The 18,749-nt window shown below is 45.8% G+C and overlaps 1 protein-coding gene across 9 annotated transcripts in view; it reads right to left on the bottom strand.

Annotated features, from left to right (window-relative positions):
• The window catches only part of COL16A1 (collagen type XVI alpha 1 chain), a 123,672-nt gene that overhangs the window by 48,897 nt on the left and 56,026 nt on the right, over positions 1–18,749 (bottom strand). For all 9 annotated transcript variants that reach the window (XM_083453071.1, XM_083453070.1, XM_083453073.1 and 6 more), the window contains exons 15-30: positions 17,002–17,037; positions 16,456–16,518; positions 13,173–13,217; positions 12,987–13,082; positions 8,754–8,792; positions 8,574–8,618; positions 6,479–6,514; positions 5,729–5,842; positions 5,468–5,503; positions 3,935–3,970; positions 2,851–2,949; positions 2,337–2,381; positions 1,875–1,910; positions 1,228–1,281; positions 959–1,081; positions 517–552 (exon numbers count right to left, since the gene is read on the bottom strand). In XM_083453071.1, coding sequence (XP_083309197.1) covers positions 517–552; positions 959–1,081; positions 1,228–1,281; positions 1,875–1,910; positions 2,337–2,381; positions 2,851–2,949; positions 3,935–3,970; positions 5,468–5,503; positions 5,729–5,842; positions 6,479–6,514; positions 8,574–8,618; positions 8,754–8,792; positions 12,987–13,082; positions 13,173–13,217; positions 16,456–16,518; positions 17,002–17,037 — 939 coding nt within the window. The remainder of the gene's footprint in view (positions 1–516; positions 553–958; positions 1,082–1,227; positions 1,282–1,874; positions 1,911–2,336; positions 2,382–2,850; positions 2,950–3,934; positions 3,971–5,467; positions 5,504–5,728; positions 5,843–6,478; positions 6,515–8,573; positions 8,619–8,753; positions 8,793–12,986; positions 13,083–13,172; positions 13,218–16,455; positions 16,519–17,001; positions 17,038–18,749) is intronic.

Genomic DNA, 18,749 nt, shown 5'->3' with positions numbered 1-18,749 from the left:
AGATTGCTCACCACTGCTCTACGCTGATTGGCAAATGGCTCTACAAGTATTGAGACGGGGGTATTTCCAGCCCCAGTACCCAAAGCCTTATTATGTGTAGAAGCAAGGAACTGAACTGCTATGGGCCCCTTCGGGAACTGGCCCGATTTGGCACAGAAGGGATTCATTTGCACTGATGAGATTTTTAGCAGTTTTACACCCGTGTTGGACTGCAGGTGTTGACATTCCTCCTATTGCACCGCATGCATATTTGATTTTCGTGTTTCCTTCTGGTCTTTTGCAACTTCTTATAGATCACTGTACTTTGTTTATAGCTTGCTTTTCCAATTATACTGTGTAAATATAATGAGAATATATTTGCTCCCTAGAGATCCATTTCCTGTGCCTCTGGTTTTGTCTCGAGGAGTGTGAAAAAGCCAGACCTCCTCACCCCTTTCCGAAGCCAGCTCTGGCCACCAACCCCCTTGGGTTATGTAATCTCGCAAAGAAGCACTCCAGCAGGCGGACTTCTCTTACCTTCTGACCTTTCATTCCAGATTCCCCGGGTTTTCCCTGAAAAAGTACAGCAAGCAATATAAGAGAAAAAGCTTTTCTGCTTAAACTTCACTGGCCCCTTGGATCCTGCCACAAAGACAGCCCTTCCAACAAATCAAGTCTGCCAGGCAGCCTAATAAGAGAAGCCCACTAGAAATAGGTTCCCAATTCTCAGCCCTGTTTATCTTCTACACTGAGCTTCTGCACCAGTTTGTCTAATTTAGGAGGAACGTACTATGCCATAGACTCACAAAACCTTTCTACCTGCCCTAGGAATCACAGAATTGTAGAGCTGGAAGAGTCATCTAGTCCAACCCCCTGCAATGCAACTTTTTCTTTCGCCTATGGGAACCACCTGCCCTCTAGCTCTATTGCCACACCCCTTGCTGCTCTCCAAAGGAGGTGCCTCCCAAGGGTCACTTACTGGTTTTCCAGGAAGTCCAGCACCAGGAAGCCCTGGCTCACCCTTCTCTCCTGGAGGCCCTGGAATGGAAACCATGGTCTCCCGACCTTCCAGAGAGGCAGGGCACTCGGTACAAGGTTCTCCCTACAGGGGAGAGAAAATGAATAGTGATACAAAACAGGGGACATGAATAAGAGAGGAGAGGGCCACAGATTGTGAGCAAGAGGAAAGGCTCACTTATCTGAACAAGTTACACAACCACTTCCATGCTTTGATACCAATTTGCTCACCTTTTCACCTTTGACTCCTGAATCTCCAGTGTCCCCTTTGGTCCCTCGGACTCCCTAGAATTACAGGAGGAGTGAGAAACTGCTGAGCTTTGAGTATAAGCACAGAATGAGAGGAAGGGCTGAGGAGAAGGAGGTGGGGTCCTTTCCCAGATTCGGAGAATTCCTTGTGGTAGAGATACATCATTGCATTGCCATTCATTAGAGTTAATTTGGAAGCATCAGAATGTACTGAAGAGCAGTACGCCGCTTCTCTTCAAGCATGAACTGAAGCTTTTGAGCTTGATGCAATAAAAATCTTGAGGTCTAGCAACTATGCTAGGGGACAATTCACCAGACTGTCTAGCAAGCGTGGTAAAAGACAAAGAAAATTGCACAGAGTTTCATATTTCATATTAAAGAACTGGATATTTGGTACCCTGGTTTGCTGTTATTTCATCCTGCAGATCTGCAACTCTGTATTGCTGTTTTTGTGTTTGTTACTTACCTGTTGTTTTTTCCTGAGTGACAGTGACTTATTAACTCCCCCAAATCCCTTTATTATCTGACTTTGTTCTTGTTTTCATATCTTCCAATGCTGTTCGGATCACAAAAGCCAGCTCCCAGGGCAACCAACACACACTAAACTTGCAGAACTTTCTCATACTCACAGCTTTGCCTGCAGGTCCTACAGCTCCAGTATCTCCCTAGGTACAAAGAGGAACAGGTGAGTTGCTGAAGACAGAAAATGGCTGCAATGATGCTTAAATGATCTACCATGTTGAAACAAGAAAACGGCTGCTCAGATGAATCTGACATAAGGGGGATCTTCTTGTTTCACCTCTTGTATGTATGTATGTATGTATGTATGTTTATTTATTTATTTATTTATTTATTTATTAAATTTACAAACTGTATGTGGCCTGGACACACACACACACACACACACACACAGAGAGAGAGAGAGAGAGTATAGAAGGCACCATGCATTTTTACAGAGGTATTATTACCCTGTGATAAAAATCACTGGATTCACCCTCAAGTTCTGGCTAATTACACTTGCAGTGGAACAGAGATAAAGCAAGGTATTCCAGAACCAGCCCTCTGACTGTCTCCTGAAAATTTGCTCTTACCTTTTCTCCTTTGAGTCCAGACAGCCCTGGAAGGCCATCTTTGCCCTGAAAGCAAATAAAAGAAAAGTAAGAAGAATCATTTCAGTGAAGGAGTTGGCAGAACCAGGAAAAGTTCTGGATGTGGTTTTAACCAGGATAGTACCTTAAGATCAGACCTGCTCTCATTTGGAACATTCTATTCACACAACCAATCCAAACAGCTTTGAAACTGCCACGACATCCCATCAAACCCTGAGGTCTGTAGTTCAGTGATATCATCAAGAATGCTTCTCAGAACTAGAGTTCCGCAGGCTGAAGTGAAGAGGATTAAATGGGTTTGTACTGTGTAGACTTGCCTGTTCACAGAAACTGCCCTGGGGATTGCATGTGCTTTTCTATGATCATGAGGACTAGAAACCCTTGTGTTATTTCACATTCTCACTTCAGCACTGCTATTCATTCCACCCTTGTTCTTCCCATGAATCCTTGCAATGCCCTACACTAAAGGCAAGAGGCACAATGGCTCTATACTTACGGGAAGGCCAGGCAGGCCAATCCCTGGTGGTCCTGGTTCTCCTTTGGGTGCTTTCTGAAGATGCTGGGCTGCAGGGCTGCATGACTGACACTGATCTCCCTTAAAGAAGAAGAAGCACAATGCTTGGTATTAGCGAGGAATAGCTCTTTTCATACCAGTACAATGCAAATGGTGATACAGATTGCAGGATATGGTACAAGCCTGCTCCCCCACCCCAACTGCCTGCACCGTGGGAAAACTGCTGGTTTGGGACAGACATAGATGGGCAGATTTCAGTAAGCCTAAAATGCACGGGTCTCCTTGTTTACATGAATTACAAAATTGGCTTTGCAGTAAAAGTATCATTTGTGGGGGTTGGGGTGTGTGCCTGAAATAATTTGCACAAAGGTATCCAGCTGTCCTGTAAATAACCACATGCCTAGTCACCTGCGGTGAGGAACAACTGGCTAAAGGCAATGATATGGAGGAGTTGTGTAAAACCTGTTCCTTTTCATCAGCAAAACTTCATCATCACCTTGTTCAGAATACAAAATTTACCCAACTCAAAACACTCACTTTTTTTGTTTTTAACAAATGAAGCAGTATTTCCCTAAGGAGTTCTGCAGTTTGCAAGCTAAAATGAGAATCTGCAGGCATGCAAAAGATGCTGTTAGTTGAAGATTGCTTTCAGTCTAAGCCCTTGCCACTAATCACAACTAAAGCAGAGATGTGTGCAAGCACTCCCCAAAGGCTACGGAGAACTTTGGACAAGCCCAGGATTAAAAGAAGAGGGCCTGCCTAGGAATTCCACTCACATTCACTTGAATGCATCTCATGATCAAGGACCATGCTTTATCAGAATCCACAATCACATAATCCCAATTCAATTGAACACCAAGTATAATCCCTGTGCAAATTTTCCTTGTACATCATGGGGAAGGTTGGGGACTAAGTGAGGCAGGCGGTGGGAGAGAGCACACATGAGGACATTTGTGGTGGGGCTTATGTGCACATCTCCCCACCCCCCAACTACAGAGTGTGACCCCTATTGAACCAAAGCAAAAATAGGGGCTAGAGATCATAAAAAAAGGAAATGGCCACCTACCTTCTCCCCTTTAATTCCATTGATCCCAGGGTCCCCCTAAAGAATGATATAAAGAAAGGGGAGAAGAAAAAATCAGAAGGCAATGGAAACATTCATGCCACCAACAACTGGGTGAGGCAGCTGAGCCTGGGTGGTGCTGGTGGTGCTGAGAGGGCATCAGCAAGAGACGCACCTGCTGTACCCCATAAATGGTTGCTTCAGTTGAGACAAACCAAGAACATGTTACAGAATCACAGAATTGTAGAGTTGGAAGGGTCATCTGGTCCAACCCCCTTGCAATGCAGGAACCACAGCTAAAGAATCCCTGGCAGATGCCCACCCAACCTCTGTTCAAAAGTGCTCCTGGATCCACACAGCTCACAGTCTCAACAGACCACAATGGGCTACAACAACTGGCCCTCACTTGATTCCTCCATGGAATCGGTGTATCCTGGATCATGTCAACTTCCCATGCACTCATTTGTAGGTCTGCTTTGTGCCATTTCAGCTTCAATTTGAAGAGAGTTATTTATATATATATATATATATATATATATATATATATATATATATAATGAATGAATATGCATTCTAAGTAAAGGTAAAGGGACCCCTGACCATTAGGTCCAGTCGTGACCGACTCTGGGGTTGCGGCGCTCATCTTGCTTTACTGGCCGAGGGAGCCGGTGTACAGCTTCCGGGTCATGTGGCCAGCATGACTAAGCCACTTCTGGTGAACCAGAGCAGCGCACGGAAATGCTGTTTACCTTCCCGCTGGAGCGGTACCTATTTATCTACTTGCACTTTGACATGCTTTCAAACTGCTAGGTTGGCAGGAGCAATGGGAGCTCACCCCGTCAAGGGGATTCAAACCGCTGACCTTCTGATCAGCAAGTCCTAGGCTCTGTGGTTTAACCCACAATGCCATCCGTGTCCCATATGCATTTTAATAGGTAACAAATTCACCTAGTGTCAGAAAACTGCCACAGTTCTTGAACCAGTGAAGTGAGACAGTGTCCTTCAACCTTGTGTCTCCAGATGTTGTTGGTCTACAGCCTCCATCATCCCTGGCCATTGGCTAAGCTGTCTGGGAACAATGGCAGCTGTAAGTCAACAGCATCTGGAGACCTAAGATTGAAGAACACTGACCTGAAGGATGTCAGGTGGGGCATTCAGGCTGTGTGCCATCATCCAGTTCACTCTGTCTAGAGGAGGGAACTTCAGGGAAAACAGCCACACCTGCCAAGGAAAGATTCATGCCCAAACGCTGTAGGTGGTATTAGTCCATCACAACATCTAAGCTTCGGGGTAAAGGGATAACTGTTCTTGTTGGTTACAGCCCATCTTGACGGACATAGGAAGCTACCTGTAATTGGGTCAAAGCCCTGTGCTGGTCAGGCAGTGGCTGTCTGGGATATGAGGGAGATGGTCTTTTGTGTCACCTGATGCTTTTTAAACCAGAGATGCAAAGGATTCGACCCAAGGCTTTCTACAGGCAAAGCATCTTCTCCTTGCTCCACTCTTAATCTCACAGAAAGTGAATCTGGCACCTACCCTGCTACCTTTGAGTCCTGGAGGGCCAGGCTTGTCCTGAAAGAGAAAGGCGGTGGGGGGAGGGAGGGAGGATACCAAAGGAAGTGCTTAGAACTCCAGGGTCCAATAACTCAGCAATTGCCCCACAAACCAAACACCTTTGCTTCTTAGAATCTGTTGAGTTGGACGGGACCTGCAAGGGTCATTTAGTCCAATGCAGGAATCTCCTTGTCTGTAACACCCTCAAGGAATAAAGCCTTCACCCAGTGACCTGGGACTCACCGATTTGCCCGGTTTCCCTGGAGGTCCAGGCTCCCCTTTGGGCCCCGGTTTCCCAGGGATGCTGACTGCATTGTTCCCGTCAGAGATAGTGGGACAGACTTCACATGGGTCCCCCTGTTGAGAGACATTCAAGATGCTGTGAAGAAGATTTGAACTAAAGGAAGACAAAACAAAGGCAACAGGGCCAAAGGGAAAATGTCTCCATTGCCTCCTTCCCCAAAACAGAAAGATAATTATTTAAACAAAAGGCATGAAAATGAATTATTCCTGAGACAAAACATAGTTAGATCCTCTTGTTCAGGCAAGTAGTTTTGGGAAGGTGTGGGGAATGGAATAGAGGTAAGAGCAAATTAAAGGGATATAACTATGGATCTCCTTCCCCACAATGGTGCTTGTTGCATCTTCACTGTACAGCTTGCCATATTCCTGAAGATAAGCCTCTTTACCATGGCCTTTTACAGCTTAAGCATGTTGCCTTCAGACACCCACCTTTTTTGCTGTTTATTTATCCTGCTCTAGTTGGAAAAGCTTTGCTTTTTTATATGTAATTGTAACTGTTTTATCTGTTGTTATAGCTGTATAGTATATTGCTATAACCTGACCTGGGACCCTATGGGAAGGGCAGGTTAGGTTCATTATTAGATGTGGTGATAATGGAGCTTGGTGGGGAGTGGGGTAGGATCCTCATGCCCTTCTCTGAAACCAGAGAATGCACAGGCTTTGCCTTGACCCTGCCTTCCTTCTACTCACCTTGTCTCCTTTCAGGCCTGGGACCCCGGGTTTCCCCTGCAGAGAAAGAAGGAAGGTTTCCGTTTGTGATGCAACTCCTTTTTTGTACACTGAGTCAAGGTTTTTCTACACTTGAATGGTATATACATTTTATGAAACAAATAAACAAACTCCTATGAGACCAGGAATGAGCTATAGTTAATGTGTTTGCAGATCAGGAAACCTGCAACTTATTCATGTATATCTGGAAATCAATCCTAGGAAACTTCAATGGGAATTCCTGCCAAGTAATTGATGATGTCATGGGCCCCCAGTGAGGGACCTGGCTGGGCATCGGTGGAGAGGAGAGGAGTTGCCCGTGGATGATCCTGGGAACTGACCCAGCGGGAAGGCACAGATCATGCCAGAGTCTCGGAAGCTCGATGAGCCACTTGGAGAGGAAGATCATGGGGAAGGACCTACTGTGGGGGGAGGGGTTTCCCTACTCCATCTCTGCATCAGTCACCCCAGAGCACAGCTCATACACAGCATCCATCTCTGAAGTTGTCAGAGGCCGCCCCACCTACTCCACCCACTGCAGAGGAGTTGGTGATGCCTCGTCCATTGCCAAGGTAATAGAGATGCCAGCACAGGCATGATCAGACAGTTCTGCTTGCCACATTAAGTTGTGCTGCCCTGTTCCCATATAACAGGACTACAGGGGGTGTGCTGATTGTCAGATCAACGGGCAAAGGATGGCTGTGTTTCAGTTTGCATATTATTTCAGGAAGAGAGAATTATGTAGGTTTGCCCTTCAATGCAAACTGAACTGAATTTCTCCCCCATCCCTATAGTCATTGTCACAAAAATGATTTATTTCGCCGTTACGATCCCATTCCACACAGACACTCTGCCTGTCTTTTGAATGCCACCTCAAAGCCTTCCCACAACCCCTCTGGCTTTGCTGTTTCCCGCCAGTCTTCCCCCACTGGCAGAAACCTCAGCTGTTGAGCAATGTAGACTTTTAACAATCTAAGCAGCCCTTAGGGAGCAAGTGCTGGGCGTGGAACGAGGCATGACTTCATTCCCAACAGCTGCATTGGTACATTCAGTTAATTCTCCCTTTATGTCATCGTTTAAGTGTGACACTAAATGCCAAGTGGAGCGCCACAACAGAATGCTGCAGTACGTTCCTGGCACATGTGCGTTGCTTGAGCCTGTGGCATCGGCATCAAAGGCAGGTGGTTCGGCTCTGATTTGAATCTTCACATCCAAAACGTATTGGCTTATTGTAGCTTTTGGGACATTTTGCATGCAAGCCCATAAAGCCTGAGCCCTCTCCATGCATGCCAGTGCTTGAATTGACCTGGGGAATAGTTCCACCTCTGGTCTGCTAAGAGCTACTCTGCCTCAGCACATTCCTCCTATCTGCAACAGGGATATAACAGTGAACTACACCATAGGGGTGTTGTGCGCTTCTCTCTCAGCTCAACCTCAGCAGTGCAGCGATACAAGCAATGGATAACATGGCAGGGTTAGTTATAAGCTGATCTCTGCACTTTAGCCAAATCGCCAACCAGCGGTGGGGGGGGGGGGGCTTAATACCTCTAGACAACACTGCAAGTTTGTTGTAAACCACTCAGAAGCTGAACTCCACCATGCATTGTGAAATATACTTAAGGGCTGTCATAAGTCAGTCTTGCTTGGCAAAAGCCTCTCCCAGCCTGAGGTTTGTGGACAGTGGACTGCATTTGCTTTGGAATTTAAGTTACTATAGGGCCATTTGAGAGATTTTTTCACCTACCTACCTCAGTTATCTTGAGTCTGCTTATGCCTCTCTCTTGCGCACAGGTGGCATAGTTTTGTATCCAGCTCCGTAAGCAAGAGGAGTTACAAAACAGTGTCATATACATATCATAAATAAACCCAGCAGCTGCCCAATAAGCAAGGTCCCACCCGGCTTCCCTGGCTGTCAGTCAGTGGTCACATGGCCTGGGTGGAGAAAGCCTAGTCAAGAGCACAGAAATATGCAAAGCATGAGGCCCCGCTCCCATGGCTGGGGTTCTGGGATCTGCTGAAATTTCGTGGATCCTCCCCACTTTGCTTTGCTGGTTTACTCACTGAAGGAGGAACTTACTGGCTTTCCACTTGAACCGCCTGGCCCTGGAGGTCCTGAGTCCCCCTGGAAATAGAGAACAGAGAATAAGATCCACGTAAGTAGGTTTGGACACAGCAGCCACGGACAGGAGAAAAAACTAGTTTTTGGGACATGATAATCACTGGGACTATCCAAAGCTATATGCATGGTTATGCCTACCTTCTCTCCTCTGGGACCTGGTGGGCCACCGGGATCACCCTAGAATGAAAGCAGAACAGTTGGTTGTATTCAGAAGCTGAATGATCCACCGAGGTCATTGCTATCCCAAACAGGAACCAGAATATGTGCAACTTCTGCCACTTCTTGACTCTCTCTTTCCAGGCACAGGTCCGCGCTTAAAAGCTCTGCATCTAAGAATTTGTTTTTGTTTGTTTTTTTACCTTGGGAATTTCCCCATGAAAACCAGCTCTTTAGCAGCCAATCAGAGCAAACACCAATTCAGGCTTTCTATGTGGATTGCCCCTTGCTCCAATTGACCTTTAAAGAGTGGGTTTTTGCGGACAGAGTTCTGGGGAAGGGAAAAAAAGATACCTGTAAGTGGAGCACAGGCCATGCCTGGGAAGCGTGAAGGAAAGGTAAGTGTGAATAAGGCCAAGGTTGCTCTGCCCATTACATACTCTGTATCCTGTATAACTTTTGAACCCATGACTATGGAAAGCATAACAGAGGGAAAATTGCATTGCAGTCTTCTAAACACTCGTGCCCTTTGTTTCCACGTGCACATTTGGCATATTTCTATGTAATTTAACCTGAGTTTGACCTTTCCTTCGTTCCTTCTATCTTGGTTATGGAGCTGTTAAATTATGCTGACAGGGTGGGAATGTGTGTACTTGCCCTTTCCCAAGCTGATCTACACTATCCTCCTTCCAGGCAAGCAAGAGGCATTATCAGAGTTCAAGGGAACATTCCAGCCAAAGGGGATATGGAGCAAGGCTGGTGAAGGTGGGTGGGAGGGCAGGGGAAGGAAGCTGTGGCCAGGGAGGTGGGTGTTGCCTGGGGAGAGTCCCAAGGGCCAGGCAGAGAGGCCTGGAGGGTCACATTTTGTCCCTGGACCCATGGTTCCCCAACTGATATGGAACCCTAAGTGGATGAGAATATAGGAGAGACTGGACTCCTGGGGGTAGAGGTGGCTGGCTGGCTGGCACTGGCTGGCACTGGCTGATTGGTTGGGTGGTATCTGGGGGGAGATAAGAATGAATCGCACATACAGGCTTCCTCCAGGGCCCCTATTTCAGATTCCTGAAAAGCAGCTCCTCTTAGCAGTTCTTTTCACAAAGCTGTCAGTGCTGTGAGCATTGTTTAGGCTCAACACCCACTGGCTGTTGCTCGATGTTTCTCCTGGCTGCCAGTGGCTGCGCTGGAACAGGACCAAAATTCTATAAATGCCTTTCTTTCTTTTTTAAACACTTTTGAAAAATAACCAAAACAAACACAAAATGAAACACAATGAAAAATATCACCAGAGCGATGCTGTGGTTGGGCCAACAGCCTAATGAGGAACTGTAAGGCATTAAAAGGGTTTGTTTGCATATGACACTGCAGGCGGTGCGAGTTTTAAAAAGAGCTCCAAATTCTGCGCCTAATTGTTCAAATTGAAAGCTCGCACATATTTTTGTTTGCACAATAAAATATGTAACTTAGATTTGGGTCAATGCATTTGCTCGCATTTACTCTTCCTGACCCTCTGCTGTTCCTCACCATTCCCTTCCCTTGTCTCCTGATGTTACCTGCCCTCTGCTATCAAAAGATAGATGTAAGCTCCCTGGGGCAGAGCCTTTCTTCTTTGCACAGTGCTGTAATTCTCACCCTCATCATCTGCTGCTTGTCAGAAAGAGGGATAAAGGGGTAAAGCAGAACATCAGAGCTTCTCTCCTGGATCCCTGTGAAGTCCTGCTCAGCAACACCTGCTTCCCTTCATGTCACCTGATGCTATTGCTTACATGTTTCCTAATTTATCTCCACAACCATAAGGCCTGGAAACGTATTTCTAAAACTTAACAAAATCCTGTGGTTAGTGAGGGGTGCTATAAACAACCAAAGGGGTTTCTTGGTTATGTTTGGAAAAATTAAAAGAAGAACTAGGAAGCAGTAGGCTTGCTGCTTGGGGAAGTGGGGTGAAGAGTTAACAGATGATAGAGAGGAGGAGGAACTATTCAACTCTTGTATTGCCTCAAGGGGGGTTATGTCTGACTTAGAAAAAGAAGAAGAAATGATTATGAGTGATTTGTAGTCCAGGAGGTGGTTAAAGAACACCAAGCTACTTCCAATGAGTTCAGATCTCCAGGGTCAGATGAATGAAAACCCTGGTTGCTGAAGGAGTAATTAATCAGATGCTATTACCCTTTAATAATTCTTGGAGAACAGGTGAGGTTCTAGAAGAGACCTGAGATGGGCAAATGTTGTCCCTGTTTTCAAGAAGAGGGGAAAGGAGCAACCAAAAAACTACAGACCAATTTGTCTGACATTAGGCAAAATTCTAAAACAGATTATTAAGTGCTTGGTCTGTGAGCATTTAGAAAAGAAAGTATGGATTGCTAAGAGCTGCCACCAGTAGATCAAGAACAAGCCATACCAGGTCAAGCTTACCTCATTTTTTGATAGAGTTATAAGTCAGGCAGATCATGGGAATGCCATGGACACAATAGGTCTTGATTTCAGTAAAGCATTTGACAAGGTCTCTCATAATATGCTTGTGGACAAGATGGTGCAATGTGGGCTGGATGATACTATTATTCGGTGGATCCACAGATGGTTGAACTATCATGCCCAGCAAACGTTCATTAAGGGTTTTGCATAAAACTGGAAGGAGGTCTTGAATAAAGTGCCACAAGGCTGTGTCCCAAGCCCTGTGAATGATTTCAATAAGGGTGCAGAGGAGATGATGCAAAGCCAAGAGGGATAGCTAAATAGAATCAAGATTGAAAACGATCTTGATGAGCTGGAATATTGGGCTAAAACCAATAAGAGTAAAATTCAACAGAGGCAAATATAAAGTCCTTCATTCAAGTGCAAGGAATCAGAATCACATGTACAGGATGGGAGATACTTGGTTGGCTAATGGTACATATAAAAAGAATGTATGCGCAGTGCCTCTCTCTCCCCCAGGGGGTACTCAAGGGCACGCAGTACCGGCACATCTTTTTGTTGTTGTTAAAAAGTGTGGCACTTTCTGTAACAACTTCATGGTGAGTACCAGCACCTATAAAAATAAATAGAAAAAAGCACTGTCTATGCGCCTTAGTTTATTACAGGCTGAACATGAGCCAGCAGTCCAATATAGCTGCTGAAAAAGCTAATGCAATCATAGGCTGTTCAAATCATGAGAATTAATAGGTCCACTGGTTGGGCTGCATTTGAAGTTCTATGTCCAGTTCCATGTGCCACATTTTGAGGACATGGAAAACCTAGAGCATGTCTAGAGGATAATGAGGAGTCTGGAACCAAATTCTATGATGGATGGTTGAAAGAGCTGAGTAGGCATAGGCTGAAGAAGAGGTGGTTAAAGGGGGAGATAGGAGAGTTGCCTCCAAATATCCTAAGGGCAGGATCTATTGGACTGCAGGATCTACTTCATTTTTACCTAAACCACTGAGGTCCACCAACCAGAGACAGGTGCATTACAGTAAGCACGTAAGAGATCTGTTGCTGGATCAGGCCAATGGGCCACCTATTCCGGCATCCTGTTTTCACAGGCCAACCAGATGCCCCAAGAGGAAGCCTGACAAGTGACGTAGGTATGGGAAGAATTAATGAACAGGGTAGCTCTGAGCACATGAGCTCAGACCAGGAATCTGTGATCAGTACCACCACCCAGCCTAATTCCTCTCAGTCCACCGCCGCCCCCCACAAGCAGGCTCCAAGGAATTTTAATCACAAGCTGCACTCAAAAAGTAAGGGCCAAGTGAGGCATTTCATTTCATGGGACAAACTGGGCCTGCTGCAGAAGACCCAAGGGCAGAGCACCTTACTTCCCCCCTAGTTCAAAGCAGATATTTGGGACATGGTTGTGTGTGTGAATTGGGAAATCACACAGTGCCACAGTGCTCGGGGAAGGTGGTGTTAAACTCCCCCCCCCCCATTTCCCTGAGGCGAATTATCTTCCACAAATTGTCGCTCGCCTTGCAGGGAAGAACCTACATGTTTCTATTCCACCCACGTGGCAAATAGCAGCTTTGGAAAGAGGGAGGTTTAGATCAGGAAAATGGAATTGGGGACAGCAGGGGTTGAATGCCCCCACCTGCCAGTACCAATCTGATTTGTCTCCACCCACAGGCAAAAGACCCGCATACCTAGCTTGGCACATCATCACAATTATCTGAGCCATAATTTTAATAAAGGATTGAAGCAGTGAAGGAGCCAGAAATGGAAGGCAGGCAGAAATGAAAGTCTTACTGGTTTTCCTGGCAGGCCAATTCCAGGTGGACCCGGCCGGCCTGGGGGTCCTGGTTCCCCAGCGAGACCTTCAGGACCCACAAAACCTGGGTCACCCTAAAAAGACAGGCACAGTTGTTACTAGTGACAAGCCCATCAGTAGAATGGTGGCTCCCCCCCCCACCCCCAAGAGAAGCATAATCGTACCTTCTGGCCTTTAGGTCCCACCACGCAAATCTCCCCAGGCCGGCCCTGGTTAGGAAGAAAAAGCAGGATGCATGAGGGGCTTCTTTCCACTTAACAGGGCCAAATTGTCAGAGTTTTCAGAGCTTGAATTATTATTTATTAAATTTATATACCGCCCTATACCTATAGGTATGAATGGGGGGCCTCATGGGCTGAGGGTGGGGCTTAGTCAAGGGAGCTGCCTGTGTGTGGGGGGGGGGGTATATTCTGAGGCTTCAGAACTCCCTTTGAGTGCGAGGGCCATGTTCTCTTTTAAACAATCTTCCAGGGGCCACATAACAGCAAATGAGAATTTCCCCCTTTGTACAGTAGTCTAGTCTCTCTCTCTCTCTCTCTCTCTCTCTCTCTCTCTCTCTCTCTCACACACACACACACACACACACACACACATATCCCTCTGTCCTCCATCCAGCCAAGCAGCCAGCATTAGCAGAGTTCAAGGGCACAATCTCCCTGATCTACATACCAGCCTGGATAGCTCAGCTGGTTAGAGCAGGGTTCTGATAAGGTTGCAGATGTGTATTCCTGCATTGCAGGGGTTTGGACTGACTTTATACTATTGGCCGATCACAGGGGTCAATATTTCTACCCCTATCTTAGGGTGCAGAACCTCAGGTCTAGGGGGGCAAATATGGTCCTCTTGGCCTGTCTAGGATTCTTCCCATCTCACACATCCCCAGCCACAAACCCTCATCCAACGAAACACCCATCACTGGCCATACTTTGCACTCTCCTTGGGTGCTTTTGCCTGTCTAGATTGCATTAAAACATGAAGAGGTCTCCCCTATCCCTGTGGATTCAGCAGGGTTCCTCTTATGTCATGTTCCTCCATGACCCTGGCTCAGTCGAGGAGAGATCAATGAAGAAAGCACAAGGTGCTGTGTGGTTTATCTATTCTGAGCAATCGTTCTAAAGTCCCTACTCTTCTGATCCAGGAAGCCAGAATGGACAATAATAGTTCAGGGGGAAAAGATACAACATAGTTAACGGGGAAATGTCACCTGAAGTAGTATGAGCATTCATGCTTCGAAACGCATCTCCATGTGGTGAAAATGAGATTTGATGATGGGAGACACAGCAATGATGGGAAATGCAACATTTGTTTTCAACAGCTCAGCTTCCAGCATCATATCTCAGTTTTGCCAGAGAGGAACACACTCATATGAGGAAGCAACAAATGAAGGATTTCAGAGAGATGTCAAATAAAAAACTCTTAAATGCTATTTTGGTTTAAGTGAACTGATGAGTAATCTTCCTCATACATTTTTCTTTAACCTCAAGGGTGCTTATTTGGATAATAAACTTCTTTTTACATCTGAAGGTTTCAGATTTGAACAGCACCAGAAGAGCAACTTCCCAGTGGCATTGTTCACTGTTTGAAGTATCCCTACCAGCTAGAGAAGATCAAAGCTTGGGTCACACAGATAAGTCAGCCAGTGATGTAAATGTACATGTAGCATCTATGAATAACTTGCATGTGTGATTGGCTGAGCCATCACAGACACACCAGAGGATGAAGTTTCAGATGACCCTCCCCAAACAAACAAACAACCCAGCACACACACACAGGGCTCTGTTCACAGTAGGGATGGGAAGAAAGTTGGCCTGGTTCACATTTTATTGTGAAGCTATCTAATTCACACTTCCTGAGGCAACGTGCAAACAAAAATGCAACTATCCTTCAAATGCAACTATCCTTCAATTTACACTTCTACAAATCTTGTAATACAGTAATACAGCATTGTAATACAAACAATGCATACAGAAATGCATATATTAGCGGAGAGTGTGCATAATAATCAATACTAGGGGAGTTTGCTTACACAAATGGTATATTTGGCAAAATTGCATGCAAAAGTTTCTGCATTAGGAGATATGCACGCTAACCTGCTGACAAATTTTCATGATAACTTTTTTTTAAAAGCTCCACAAAATTATGCAGAAATGTGGTGATCTGAACTTGAGATGTGAAAAACGAGAAAGAGAAATGCACCAAAACTAACAGATTTGCCCCAGTTCTAATCAAGTAACATCTGTGCATGTGTAGAGCAGCTCTATGGCTGTGTACACATTACCATTTCCTCTGGCTTCAGTGTGCTCCCACAGCTGGTGTTTGTAACGTTAAGCCACATTCACTGAGGTGTGTATGTTTGGGACAGTCATTGCACATGCACAGATGACAGTTTCATTTTGGGGGGTGGGGTTTGCAGGCACACATTGCCAATGAGGTGGTGTGCATCAGGGGAAGACATCCCCACCCCTTCGCTAATGTGTACAGTAACATGCAAAGGCCACCTTGTTGTGTTTAAATATGTATAAGGTAAAGGTAAAGGAACCCTCGACGGTTAAGTCCAGTCAAAGGCAACTATGGGGTTGTGGAGCTCATCTCACTTTCAGGCCAAGGGAGCTGGTGTTTGTCCACAGACAGTTTTCTGGGTCATGTGGCCAGCATGACTAAACAGCTACTGGTGCACAGAGGACCATGACAAGTGCCAGAGCACACAGAAACATCATTTACCTTCCGGCCACAGTGGTACCTGTATATCTACTTGCACTGGCATGTTTGCAAACTGCTAGGTTGGCAGGAGCTGGGATAGGGCAATTCACTGTTTTCTTTGTAGGATGTTTGCGTATTGGCTTTGCTGTCATGTGGGGGAAACTTCTTATTTTTAACTTTCTTTCATGCCGTGGCAGGAACAAGACTTTGTTCTTGGTTGTCCTGTGCGCTATTTTCTTAATCCCCAAATTAGCCAGATGCCTTGGTGTTCTCAGGCATTTGGGAAAGGGTAATCATGGCACCCATCTCTCTTGTTGTTGTTGTTTAGTCGTTCAGTCGTGTCCGACTCTTCGTGACCCCATGGACCAGAGCACGCCAGGCACTCCTGTCTTCCACTGCCACCCGCAGTTTGGTAACAGTGGAAGACAGGAGTGCCTGGCGTGCTCTGGTCCATGGGGTCACGAAGAGTCGGACACGCCATCTCTCACACACTCCAAAATGCCAAAATAACTGAGCAGGTAGTGGCAAAATACAGTTAAAAAATAATAACAATGAAGGAAGCTGATCCTGCACTCATACGGAAGGGCAGTGACGACTTCTGGTGCACTTAACCCCCGAAAAGTCAAAAATGGCCCCCAAATGCATGGTATTCAGGGTACAATCCTAAATACAGAGAAAGAAGAAAAAGAGAAGGAGGGCTGGAAGAAGAGAGTGTAAAAGAGAGAGAATCAAAATTGCACAACTTACATCACGCCCTGGGCTTCCTGGTTTTCCTTGAAGACCAAAGTCGCCCTTATCACCCTTTTGCCCCTAAAGAAAACAACAGATGACATGTCTTAGCAATTAATTCAGTTTCTGCCTTGGCCTCACTCCAGTACAGCCTTCATCAACCTGGTGCCCTCCAGACGCTTTGGACTGCAACTTCCATGATGGGAGTTGTGGTCCAAAACATCTGGAGGGTGCCAGGTTGGGGAAGGCCACTCTAGGGTCATCCTCATTATTGCCACAGTCTGGCACCCCCTGCTTCCCTGTCTGACATCCAGTCCTTGTAGCCAGCCAGAGGCCCTCAGTTCTTCTAGCTAATATCACAGCTTCCCTGGAGAGCTCTTGTAAGTCATTTCTCTGAAAGCTAGGAGGCAGTTTGGGAGCATTCTGGATGAAACGTAGCATCAAAACACAGGAAATAAACAAGACAAATAAACAAAGTTCTTGTAGCAGGACCTTCTGTCATGGGAGAACAACTTTCAAGGGGTCAGCGTCTTTCCTTGGGCCAGCTATTCCTTCTCTACTTACCTTTTGTCCAACTGTTCCAGCCAATCCCGGAGGTCCCTGTTAGAAACATAATGGATTATTTATTAGTGGTGTTGATTTGTTAAGTCCATGCTTTCTCAAATGCTGAGGGCTGGTTTCATCATATAAGCCAAAGGACTTTCACGACTGTCATTTGGAGGGGGAGGGGAGTTATTAGCATCCCTTTCCACACCATCCCAGCCTGAGGCCATGACAGCTCTCCCATCATGCTCAGACAGTAATAAGTATACTGTTGTTATATATTATTTGTTTTAATGACTGTACTGTTTTAATTGATTCACCCCCTTCATTTGTACCCACTCTGTGATCATCTGTTGATATTCATTGGGGGTGGGGGGGGGATGAAATAATAAATAAATAACTTGGGTACCTGAAATAGGTAGCTCAAGGCAGATCCACACCTGTTCTGGAGCTACCATTTCCAGCACTCTGAATGAACTACAGTTCCTAGGATTCTTTGGGGAAATTACATGATTTAAATGCACACTGCATATGCTTTAAATGCATAGTGTGGATCTATTCTCTGCCCCTTTACTGAGACAACATTTTCCACAGCTTTCCCATCACATCCCATTAGGAGCTCTCCAGGGTCCTGATTTTACCTGCTTAGGCCAGAAAGGGCTCTGTTTATTGCTTCCAGTTTCTACATGGGACCCAAGCCCCTATAGAACAAGACAGGGGCTACTGTAAAGCATTAAACGGAATATAGTGGCAGCGGAAGTGGTGAAGCCTCTGTCAACCATTAGCTAAGCTGCCTACCTGTCACATAAGGAATGGGTTCTGGCTGCCATTGATTGAATTGCTCTGATCTCAGAGAGAGAGGTGAAGCAGCAGCAAGGGCCTAGGAAAAGAGGAGGCAGAGGCCTGAAAAGGCAGCAGAGAAAAGGAAAGGAAGGTTGGATTCTGGGAGAATGGAGGAGGCCAAAGGGAGATGGGAGAGGGAACAGGCAGAGAGGAGAATGGTTTGCCATCAGCAGCTCTTACGTGAGAGAGGCTAAATTATTGATATCAATTTGAAATACAAAGCAAAAATCCTTGGCTCTGACAAAATATACAGTGCCACTATATTTCTGGGTTTTTGTTAATGCATTAAGTGGACAGTGCAGGATGCAGCTGGCCAGGCACAGACACACAGAGACACACACAGTGTCATGACAGGCCTGACCACAGGATGCCGTGACTAAATATTTATCATTCACAGTATAAACTTTGGCCCAGCACACACTGGCCTTTATTCAAATCAGCAGCTTTCAAAGTGGGAAAGAAGAACAGACGTTTTGCAAAACAGCAAACTGGAGATTGCAAAGAGACAAGTGACTGGTCAGCAAAAGGTCAGAGCAGGGTGACTTGGGCCAAGCTGAAGTGACATTCGATGGACACAGCCCTGCTAAGGTCAGGCTAAACCAAGAAGGCTAAGAAGTAGGGGCTGAATTTGATGCATCTATGCATGGATGTCTGTGGAACTTATTAACTAGAGAACCTGGAAGAATGAATGAAGAAGCTGTTGAGTGGACCAATCTCTGAAAGCAAGATGCAGGCATATGCAAGATTCTGGGTCCCACAGCACTCTTTGGCAGCAAAGGTCAGTCTAAAAAAGTTCTGTCCAACACCAGATGATGAACAAGGACAGGCTATCAAAGTTTGGGCCCTTGGGAATAGTCTCTCTGTCTTCATCCCTTAATCCTTACAAAGGTAGTAAACCTGCAGCTGAGCTGCAACCCTTCAGGTTG

This window comes from Podarcis tiliguerta (genome assembly GCF_965153285.1).
Source record: "Podarcis tiliguerta genome assembly, chromosome: 8".
Lineage (NCBI taxonomy): Eukaryota > Metazoa > Chordata > Lepidosauria > Squamata > Lacertidae > Podarcis > Podarcis tiliguerta.
The sequence above is the reverse complement of the archived record's forward strand: the minus strand, read 5'-3'. Positions and strand labels throughout refer to the sequence as shown.